The sequence below is a fragment of the Micromesistius poutassou genome (assembly GCF_964030765.1).
Source record: "Micromesistius poutassou genome assembly, chromosome: 8".
Lineage (NCBI taxonomy): Eukaryota > Metazoa > Chordata > Actinopteri > Gadiformes > Gadidae > Micromesistius > Micromesistius poutassou.
This window is the reverse complement of record NC_140278.1, coordinates 3,652,778-3,664,828: the sequence shown is the minus strand read 5'-3', so window position 1 is coordinate 3,664,828 and position 12,051 is coordinate 3,652,778. Positions and strand designations below refer to the sequence as shown.

At 47.5% G+C, this 12,051-nt stretch overlaps 1 protein-coding gene across 1 annotated transcript in view; it reads right to left on the bottom strand.

Annotated features, from left to right (window-relative positions):
• Window positions 1–10,024, bottom strand: part of LOC311351708 (CUB and sushi domain-containing protein 3-like) — a gene marked incomplete at its 5' end in the record, with an annotated part of 223,472 nt that extends 213,448 nt beyond the window's left edge. Inside the window, one exon of the mRNA XM_084471868.1 lies at window positions 9,847–10,024. Within this exon, the coding sequence (XP_084327994.1) occupies window positions 9,847–10,024 (178 nt within the window). The remainder of the gene's footprint in view (window positions 1–9,846) is intronic.
• Window positions 10,025–12,051: the final 2,027 nt, after the last annotated feature.

Below are 12,051 nucleotides of genomic sequence, written 5' to 3'. Positions count from 1 at the left end.
TAAGAGAGTAATACGTATTCTCTTTGAGAAAAAGCAGAGTGTATTTCTTGATCACAGCCTGTATCATGTAACCACTATTGTATACCCAATATTGTACGAACAATGTTGAAAGCATTATTGTAGCTAGCACTTACAGAGAAAACACACGCGGTGTATGGTTGAACATAGTTGCAGTTCTATAAATAAATCTCTATAAAAGGGTACACTTAAAGAGGAGTCAGGCCCGGTCTGCCCAGGCCTAACATTCTCATATTATTCCCCTTCTGTCTGGATATTTCCTCTATTTTCTCGAGATTGACCTAATAACTCACACTAAGTCAAGGGCAGCTCTCTCTACACAGACTAGTATTTAATCTTGTTCGAGACGGCGATGATGACGACCGAACAGAATCTGAGAGCAGGCATTTGCCGAGAAATCAAAGCACGAATGCCAAAAAAAAAAGAGACATTCAAATAAGCCCATATTGATTCGCGCGTAACCTTACCGAAGAGTCAGCCAAAAAGAGAGATATCCATCAGTGACACTTGCTTCGAGAACCCAACACTGGCTGACAGAGAGCCCTTACCCAGCGAAACAAAGGTCAGCTGACACAAGGACACACTTTATGTGCTGTACCGTCTCCATCGTTGCCCCAACAACTGTGGCCCATATTCATCTACTAACAAAACTGCAGCAGAGAGGCAATCAGGGCAGTCTTCTTTTATATATCTATATATATCTATATCTATCTATATATAGATATAGCTATATATATATATATATATATATATATATATATGTATATATATATACATATATCTATCTATATATGTATATGTATATATATATATATAGATATAGATATATATAGATGTATATATAGATATATAGCTATAGATAGATAGATATATATCTATATAGATATAGATAGATATATAGATATATAGATAGATATAGTTATATAGTCGCAAAGCAACTTGTTATACTTATCAAAAAAAAGTAATTGCTTTAATATTCGTTCTCACAGGGGCGGGGGAAAACAGCCAAACCCAAAAGTGGAACTTGTGAAAGAGACAGAAGAAGAGGAAGAGAGAAACAACCGGAAAAAGCATCGAGGGGGAAGCACAAGGTTGTTGAATTACTTCCACTGCTTGTTTGTTGTCATCGTCTTAGGCAGGGAATCGTCCCGCTTTGTATCATGAGACAATCAGGGCTGCAACAGCAGTTAGGGATTTATATTTAGAAGTGCATGTTTTTTAGTTTTTCTTACAGAGAGAGAGATCCAAGCAATTTTTTATCTCAGATCTATGGCAAGCTCTTCCCTGGTTCCACTGACACAAAATGTGGAAGTCATTTTACCATCAGTGCAAGGGAGAACACAACAGAAAGTGTCTTGCCGGGCGCTTTTGACAGCAAACTTTAGAAAACCGCCACCTTAAATGGATGGGGGCCCGACGAGAGTCATTTCATCCGCATGGTTGTGCTGCATCTACACGATTCCCGCTGAAAGAGTCGGGCTGTTCTGCGCACTCACAGAGGAAGAAAAGGCAAATAGCTTCGACACAACAGAGACGGGAAATAGGCCTCCAAGAGAGCAACTACTGGCTCACAAGTGAGTCATTACAATTTGGGAAAGGGCAAGGAAACTAACTAGCCCATAATCGGTGGGCTAAAATTGCCAACCGGTGAGGTAGAAAATGCTAAACAAAAAATAAATGAGAGCGTTCATACACTTATATGCAAAGGAAGGCACACAGACACACCGGCTTATCACATATCGGCAAACGCTCGCGCAGAACATCACCGGAGGAGGAAAAATAATAATGTTTACGTTCCTCTGGGGACAAGTATTTGTATGTTCCTCGTTTGTCTGTATTTTATGGATGAACAACAGTGCCACAGGGGCTGTGTTGCTACAGGTTCCAGACTTCCACTGTGAGGTCTCTGGGTACACCAAGAAAATTAAGGAGGCTAGAAATCCAATTCCAAGTTCTCGCAGATAACGACGAAAACAACAGAAAGTCACTAGCCCTCACAAAAACAGAAAAAGAAAGCCTTCTTTTTAATGTCACATGTTTCCGTTCGAGCTAACACATCCAGAATAAGCTCTGATTAATTAGTGAGCGATCGCGTAGAAAAGCCCACTGAGAGACAACAGGGTCATGTGATGTGCAGCCAAATGAGCTAGGCTAAAAGGCTAAAGTCACCAAGCATCGGTCCCTAAGATGAGATGATGAGCTAATCAATGGCCATTCGGTTAAGTGCACACCAGCCAGCCTCCTCTCTGTGTGCTCTGTCAATTCTCAATAGACCCAGCTCTGCAGGAGTGATGGGAGTTTTTGTTCCCTTTAATTTCCCCCCCTTCCCCTCGCCCGGATCAGAAGGGTCTAGGGGTGCTAACAGTTGGCGGTGACACGTTATTCAATCGCAGCCGCGAGAATTATGATCAACCCTAATTTTACGAGGGCGTTTAAATCGTATTTATTCCGAGGTCCATTGACTCCCTGGCATTCAATGACCATTTTGTATTGATTCATTGCTCCTGCTACCAGACCTCCAACTCAACAAGTACCAGACAGACCCAGTCAACACAGTCCTCAACCACACAATGGGCAGGCTTTCAGGGCAAACCAACTGCTGGTCACACATCCAATATAATACAAGGGTACTTGTATTATACTTGTATTAACTTCATTGTCCCACTGTTATGGCCTTGACCACTTTCATTTGAACATACAATATGTTTGTGTTATATATGATATCTCTATATCTATATATCTCTATCTCGAGATGGATCTATCTATCTATTTATCTATAGAGAGAGAGAGAGAGAGAGAGAGAGAGAGAGAGATTTATAGAGAGATATTTATATATAAATATTTGATATTCATGTGAAATATAGTCAATAACAACTACTGTGCATATCTTATAACAATGAATCCTGATTCCAGATTTCCTCATTATCTATGAAAAGCTTGGGCAGAAAACTATCCTGAGACAGACATGGCTCGCGCCGTGAACCCATTAAACCGATTAAAACAACATCCACCTACAAGCGGTCTTGGATGAGCTGCATCACATAAACAGAATGTGTTTTATTTTCTACTTTGTTGGTCTGTTTCCCTTCGCCGTGTAAAAAACCGTCCATTTGATCAGCGCCACGTCGCGCACTGATCTGAAACGGCTGTTTTCCGAAGCGGCGGAGCCAAACCTATTGAATCATCTCCTTTTCCTTTTGATCCCATTACCTTTTTCCGTGGAGCTTCCAAAGAGGGAAAGCATGTTTGAAACTCTTTGAAAGCCATTAACTCCAGCCACAGGGGCGGCACGCTGAAGCCAGAGATCCCAGGCAAAGATGGTATCAGTGAATATGCCTTCACACAACACACAGGGCTTAATCTGCTTTGAAAACGACACCTGCAGTGCACAGACAGTCATCAGCACACCCCCTTCCCCTTCCCTGCCCCCCGCCCCCGCCCCCACCCTGAATCCCAAGCCCTGGCTCGCTCCAGACAAGACAGCCCTCACCCTCCGCCTGTTCCGACTTTATCTGTGCGAAACGGCGGGTTAAGATATAGCCAATCCTCCTCCTTCCATTTCCTGGGAGGACTGCTTACATTAAAACAGATATCTAAGGACCAACTAAAAAAATAGAAAGAAAGAGGGAGGCTTAATCAGATTTAGCTATAACTATAGCTCACCATCTGAGGGCAGCTGACAGAAACATTAGAAGCCGTGGTCTGGGTCCAAAACCCACCAGCCACAGGCCAGGGGAGCAAGCCTGCGGAAGCACTTTGCTCGCCGCTGAAAGGACAACCCAATTAGTGGAGTTTACTAATACCCCCCCTGCGTCAGGGGAGCCCCCATGTGCCATTCCTGGTTGCCGAGACCTGCTGGACCACCGGGAAAAAAAAAACCACACACTGCCTGCTCCACTTACGGACGGACGCAAAGCGCACGCGTCTGGAGGATAGCCCGGCCGCCATGTCTGGCTCCTCAGATGTCCCTCCAGGGCTGCCGCCGTCACCGCCGCCGCCACTGTCGTTGACGGCGACGCCACGGAGATGGAAAACTCCAACAGCGGATTCTCGGAGGGGGAGCACTGCCCCACATTCTCGGCAGAAAAGGGGTATAATTATAACACGGACCAATCGCGTTTCCTGACGAGCCCCCGACAGCAGTTGATCCACTCTTGTTACATAATCAATCCGGAGGGGTTGGAGTGGGATGTGCGTGAGTGTGGGAGGAGGGGTGGGGGGGGGGTAGTCTTACTAAAGGAGATTTATGAACAGGTGACAGCATGTGCAGCACAACCCGGCCGGTAATAAACGATTCCCGGGTCGCGGACAATCACAAAAAAAACAAAAAAGCTGCATTTTCCTGTATTTTTTGCGACAAACGACAGCGCGAAGACAGAGTGGTGTTTAGACGCGAGGGACCAAACTTTGGGAGCAACAGACGGACAAAGATAATTACAACAATCTGTTCATTTCCTTCAGGAAATGGGCTCCGTGGCCCATCATTCTGCCGAAAACTCCTGCCTTGTCTCTTCTGCCTGTGTTTTTTTTTCTGGGAATCTGTTGACTGCAGAGACGTGCCAATGCAGCCCCGTTTAGTCCGCTTGCCAAAGGGAGACGTGGAAGGGATTCCATTAGATGTAAAATTGATGTATTACTGACACCTACATTTATTGCGCGCGCGTGTGTGTGTGCGCACGTGAGTGTATGTGTGTGTGTTTATGTGTGCATGCGTGTGCGTGTGTGTGTGTTTTATGAAGGGCAATACATCTTGTCTGAAGGGCTGTTCAGGCAATTGGAGCCGATTCTTGTGCAGGTCTCAAACCCTGCAGGTAGAATCATCAGTACAAAATAAACAACTTTTGGTTAATTGAAAGAGAGTCAAGGGTACAAGACTGTGCACACACTAATTATGGGGCAGAAATAACACAGATCACTGTGTAAGCAAAGCATCATCCAATCACCAAGCTCAAATTGTTCCCCGGGTAAGAAGTTCGGATCTTGAGCTCAGGAAAAAATCTGGATAAACAAACCAATGCACAACACGTGATGATCTCTCTTGAATCCAGTCACCAGTCAGGCTTCTTATCAGGATCCTGCTTGTCGTATTGTGCAATGTTGAATTAATTAGGTTATTACGTTGCCAAAAAGCAGCACACATTGTTGTCTCAGTCAGATATATTAGCGTTATAATTGATATCATACATATGTAACTCGGGATAGAACACAACACTGGAGGCAGAACATGACTTCCAGCTAACGGCTGAGGTTCAAATACACCGATATCCAACCTGAAAACCTTAACATTTAACCTTTTCCTTCTGCATACCCTCATTTCATAAAATAGGTTATTTATAATTCCACCTAAAGGTAACCGTTTCTTAAAACCAAAGTTCAGGCGTTGTGTAAAGTATACACCCTAATACTTCCATCCAATGCCAACACAGGGTTAGGGTTAGGGTTGTCGAATCACTTAATTTCTCAATAACGTCGACAACCAACTGATATCTTTCTCCTCGCAAGCCCCGCCCAGTCTGTTCAAACTGGAGCAGGAACAGGAAATTTATTTATTTTTTACCATGTCATCTCATTTCCTCTGTTCTTATGATCGAGTCCGCCTAGTCTAGCCAGTCCAGCGGAGGACGCTAGACGTCATTTCAACCATAAACACCATTGATAACACATAATCCCCAATGAAATCCTTATCAACCAATACACAGCCCTCCTCGTTCATCACTCGCCTACTCATTAGTGTCCTCATTTCCTACTTAACGTGAAAGTGCTTCCTAACACAGGAAGTGAGGGTGCCTTTGATATGGGGAACCCTCATCTCACTGAGTGCTAAACGATCTAAACGCCTTTCTCTCTCATCTCAATCAGTCCCCCCTCACACAATCATATGTCACAGGATTAAGTCTAACTGCAGATGGATTATGACTTGCTCTTTGTTGAGCTGCTAACAATCAAACAGGGAAATAGCACAGATGTCCCATGTCCAAGAACTTCTGCAGACTTTTTTTTACGACATATTTAAATCATTTATAAAACCACGACGACCCCCTCTACATACAGGGGAGTGTCGCTGGCCGTATAGCCCTTAATGGCCTTGAGTGTGCGCTCCAGTAGATTACAGCAAGAGGAGGGTCCACCACATTACCTCGCTATAATAGCTCGCTGGCTAATCAGGCCCTCTCTGGTTCCTGCCTTACGGGACGGGACTTAAAGTACAAGTCGCTGTTGTGTTTAATGGATGCATACCACCGGCACATTTTGTCCTGCCCACCAATGAGATTATGACGTGACGCAGGTGAATTGTGAAACAACACTTTACTTTCCTAAGTCGCTGAGTGTTTGGAGCTCAGCAAACGGTTTCTGCGGTGTCCCCAGGGGAGTCAATGACACAGTTGTACTTCCTAACACGAAAAAAGCCATGATTCATGTCTCCCTCTTGCTCCCGTTTTCTCCATCCCCCCCTCCCTTTTCTCTTCCATCTTTCTCTCTCGAAGCCTTATGTATCTCTCTACCATCTCTCTCTCAAACCCTTATATCTCTCCCCCATCCCTCTCTCATACCCTTATATATCTCCCCCATCTCTCTCTCAAACCCTGAAATCGCTCTCCCATCTCTCTCTCTCAAACCCTTATATCTCTCTCCCATCTCTCTCAAACCCTTATATTTCTCTCTCCCTCTCCCCTCTCTCTCTCCCTCGCCCTCTTTCTCTCCCTCTCTCCCTCCCCCTCTCCCTCTCTCCCACCAGTCCTGTTGTAAGGGCTTCAACCACCTCAACAAGCCTAAATCCCCCCCCCAAGGGTTGAGAACATGTGAGGGACCTTTCTTGCTCTGCTCATAAAATGTCACCAACAGATGAGCAGTATGCAAATGTGTGGATCACAACTCTCACAACGCCAAGGGTCCATGTCGTCACGTCGTCTCCGGGCGAGCCTCTGGCCACGTCTTCAAAGCGCAAGACGACCACCGACAACAGTGGCGTAACAGTGGAACGATAATTCCACATCAAACCAGGTGCGTTGCCCACGGTGATGCACTGAGAACAAAGTGTAGGAAGTGAAGACGGCACGATGCTTCACCAGCGTCTCTGTGAGTCACCGGCCGTAACTACAGCGATGTGTTCTTTCATATTTCTCTTTTCTTTTTCTTTCTTTCCTCCTCCTCCTCCTCCTCCTCCTCCACCTCAAACAAGGATACCACCATCACTACCACCACCACCCACTCCTCCTCCTTCTCCACCTCAAACAAGGACACCACCACTACCCACTCCTTCTCCTCCTCTTCCTCCTCCTCCCCCTCAAACAAGAACACCACCACCACCACCACCACCCACTCCTCCTCCTCCTCAAACAAGGACACCACCACCACCACCCACTCCTCCTCCTCCTCCTTCACCTCAAACAAGGACACCACCACCCACTCCTCCTCCTCCTCCTCCTCCTCCACCTCAAACAAGGACACCACCACCCCACCACCACCACCCACTCCTCCTCCTCCTCCTCCTCCACCTCAAACAAGAACACCACCACTACCACTACCATCAACCTCTCCTCCCCCCCCCCCATCTCCTCCTCCTCACTCTCAAACAAGGACACCACCACTACCACTACCATCAACCTCTCCTCCCCCCCACCCCCATCTCCTCCTCCTCCTCAAACAAGAACACCACCACTACCACCCACCTCCTCCCTGCACACCACCGGTTGGCTGGCTCCCGCTAATGAGAGACAGCACCGGGTGAATGGGTGATGGACCTCAGGTCTGACATTGCCACGATGTGGGTGGAGATGAAACATGCGGCATGCTGCGACGGACTCGCCTCCACTCAGCTACCCCCCCCCCCCCCCGCCCCCCCTCCATGAGGCAGACATGAGGTTCACACACACGAGGGAGAACAATTTGCATGTCAATTCAAAGGATACCTGCAGGCTTGCCCTGCATGTGGAGGTTCACATGCAGGGCTTGTGTCACAGGGATTTCTGTGTTGCCGAGAGAGCCGTAGTACTGTAAGATCCTTAATCGACGTTAATATACCGTAACCTAGCCTAATGGAAACGTTGGTTTTCCAAAGTATCGCATGGGAAACGCGGTGGCACTGTTCAAACAACACAAAAGATTTCCCGTAATGAGAAATCATTTCATGATTGATTACTTAAACATGATCAAAAAACGTGACTATTAACAAAATAACAATGATATTCCAATGCTCCTATGCTCACAATATGGAGGATGTCATTTTGGTGTGTGAGCTCGTAAGCAGGCCAAAATCTGTTGTACATACTAATGGGGGAGATATGGGCTCACCCCGGTGTCCACCCCCATGCGCACAGACACACACACACACATGTGATGTGCTTGGCGCCCGCAGAAATAATAACCCTGAAAAGCGGCTTGACATTTTGAATGGATTACTCTGAAATACATTCACAATGGAAAAACAGTAATGAGGCCGCCGAACAGAATCACAAAGTCCCAGACTCTCGCATTCACAATTTAAACACAGTCTCTCTCTCTCTCTCTCTCTCTCTCTCTCTCTCTCTCTCTCTCTCTCTCTCTCTCTCTCTCTCTCTCTAGACACACACACACACATAATTACACAGCAGGTATCGAATCAAGCAATATCTGGACTGGAGCTGGGACTGCAGGGAATCTTACAGTGTCCATGACTTACAAAGGCCTACATTTGGAAATACACTCTCTCTCTCTCCCTCTCTCTCAAACACACACACACACACACACACACACACACACACACACACACACACACACACACACACACACACACACACACTACTCTGCGCGCTCCACACGCACAGTGGAGCGCGCGCACACACGCACAGGAAAATCAACGCTATGCCTGATTTACTGCTGTGTCGTGGCATATGAGCAACAGTTTGGTTCATTTATTACAAGCCAAGTTAAAGCCAAGAGAAGATTTGAGTGTGTGTGTGTGTGTGTGTGTGTGTGTGTGTGTGTGTGTGTGTGTGTGTGTGTGTGTGTGTGTGTGCGTGCGTGCGTGCGTGTGCCCGCGTGCGTGTGTGTGTGTTAGATAAGAATTCCGATAGTTCTTAGCAAGAACATTTAGCTCATTGTCATGTAAACGCTAAATATCCATACTTTTAACTTCATGATAAAAAAAAATGGAATCGCATCGTCACATCATGTGAAATAATGCAAAGTGCAGCGTTTCGCCGTTTAAAATAATGCAGAAAAACGCAAGAGGAGGTTACCTAACAGACAACACCGGCTATTGAAATCGACCAACCCGGAGAAACAGCCACTAGAATACTAACAAGCCCACCTTACACCTGCATGGGGGCTGCTGGCCACTCCGTTATACACCAGCACACGATTGTTGCCTCCTAGTAATTAATTTGGACCCATTTACACAGTTTTAACAGCAGTCCTGTTTTAAGTGGCCTGGCGCAATTCCTGCAGAAATACTTGAAACTCGACCCAGAAATCGGGTAGGGGGGGGACTAAATGCATTTGAAACTCGACGCATCGTATATGGGTACGAAATATACAGTGCGTGTCCATGCAATTCCACAATCCACTCGTTGGCACACTGAGGGAACCAGCTCACGTAGGATGTCTGAAGAAGCGTGGGCTACCGCAGGAATATCTATGGAGTGATCCACTCAAAGCCTGCATTGAGCGCTAAACCTTGGGAAACGCGTCCCCAAAACTCCCTCCCGATGACGCGCACATTTTACGCACGTACGCCTTGGACGGTTAACGCCAAAAAAAAAACATCGGGGTTCAAACCCAACGAAACAGAACCACCACAAGAAGTCCACCACAACCATACACATCAGACTCATTGCTGCAGTGGCGTACCTTTGACACAAGTGAACATCAGTGAAAAGACGAGATTCCAAAATAGGATCCCCGTCCTAATCCTCATCCTTTTAGCTCGAACCAAGTCCCCTCGGCCACATCTGATGCATCTTCTGTTGAACACGTCCGAGAGCTCGATAGATCCGTCGTAATATCCGTCTCTGTGGATCCCCTTCATCATCAAATTAAAAAAACTATACCATGTACTCTCCCCTAGTAAGGCTGTGGACTGGGCACTGGGTCTAGGGCTGGTTCCGCTGCCTCCTCTCCTCTCTCAGACCAGAGACAGGCGATCCTGCCTGCCCGGCTATGTCAGCTGATGGCTGGAACCGAGTGAGCAGCGCTGGGGTTTAGGAGGGTACCAAAGCAGCCTGGATGAGGAGGGCTCAACCATCTCCGCACGGAGGGGCATCAAGTCCAAAGAAAACCTTCTGGGGCGCTCCGCTCCGACGCTACATTATCCTCCATCCGAAATTATTTTTCCCTGAAATCACGACGACATAAGGCAGGCAGGGGTGTCGGAGGGGGAGGTGGGGAGGTGGTGGAGAGAGACCGAGAGAGGGAGAGCGAGAGGGAGAGAGAGAGAGTTTGAACACAGACGCGTTACCGACTGGCGTTCCAACTAGTTAGAGCGTGCGTGCGTGCGTGCGCGGTCGCTCGCACGCGCGTGCGTTCGTGTGTGTGAAGGAGAGCATCCTTTGCATAACGTGGCTGACGTGTGTGGGCAACAAATCAAGGGATGAAAGCATGTACTGTATATTGCTGCAGAGTGGGGTGTGGAGTTTGCGTGTGCGTGTGTGTCCAGGTTTAAAACGACTCACGCCACAACTGCAACCAGACATCAATTTCAATCAAACAATATTAAACACATTATGCAAATGTCAAGTCTATGATCCCATCAGCAGGCGTAGAGAGGAGGAGGTCAAGGGGGGGGGGGGGGTCTTGTCTAGGATTAGGTTGCAAGCCCGACTGTCGCGGAAGTTGATTAAAGAAATGTGCCTGCTAGGCACCTCCACAGCAGGCTGGGTTTTCGTTTAGGAGATCGAGGGCACAACTTATTGGGAGCGATCTGGGTTTTGAATTTGCAATGCAAAGACGAGGCGAGGATGACGGAGAAAAAAATAATGTTAAAACCAAACTGCAACGGGACGCTTCTGCCACCTAGCTACCAGAGAGTCACCCACCTCCTCTCCCTGAAACGGAGACGGGGGGAGAGGGGGGAGGGGGGAAGAGAGAGTGAGTGAGAGAGAGGGCAAGGGAGAGAGAGGGAGAGGGAGGGAGGGAGAGAGAGAGACTGATTGCATAGATCTATGACATATGACACAGAGATGGGTACCTGTGATGGGTATCTGTAACGTCTTTGAGTTCTGTCTCTCACTGTTTACCTTGTGGTTATCTGCTTAGGGTGGTGAACAGTCTTCATAATGACAGTCAACTCATTTTAAAAGTATAAAACATTTATTAAAACCTAAATGCTCCTATATATATAAGCATTGGTAAAAGCGATCAGTTCTCTAACAGCCTAGCGGGCGTGGTTTAAATCCACTATCGGCATTTTGCTCGAATATGGAATAATTAATCATTTTAGTTGCTGTGGAAATCGATATCTGTGTGGACATGCATGAGAATTATTATCTCCGTGCCAGCGGGGGCCTCGATATTTGAATCTCCGAAAACATTTCTTTCAGCAGACCCAGAACGGGGCTCTCTTCCACCGGAGCTGTCCGAGGTGCTGAACCCCCCCAGACCCAGAACGGGGCTCTCTTCCACCGGAGCTGTCCGAGGTGCTGAACCCCCCCAGACCCAGAACGGGGCTCTCTTCCACCGGAGCTGTCCGAGGTGCTGAACCCCCCCAGACCCAGAACGGGGCTCTCTTCCACCGGAGCTGTCCGAGGTGCTGAACCCCCCCAGACCCAGAACGGGGCTCTCTTCCACCGGAGCTGTCCGAGGTGCTGAACCCCCCCAGACCCAGAACGGGGCTCTCTTCCACCGGAGCTGTCCGAGGTGCTGAACCCCCCCAGACCCAGAACGGGGCTCTCTTCCACCGGAGCTGTCCGAGGTGCTGAACCCCCCAGACGCACCTCCCTCAGCCCCATCACATCCAACCAACACATGATGGACTATAGCCCATTGTACAGCATCATTAAATAGGACTTCATCAACATATGCTCCCACCCCTCTGTCAGTTGGGCTGACAATAAGCAT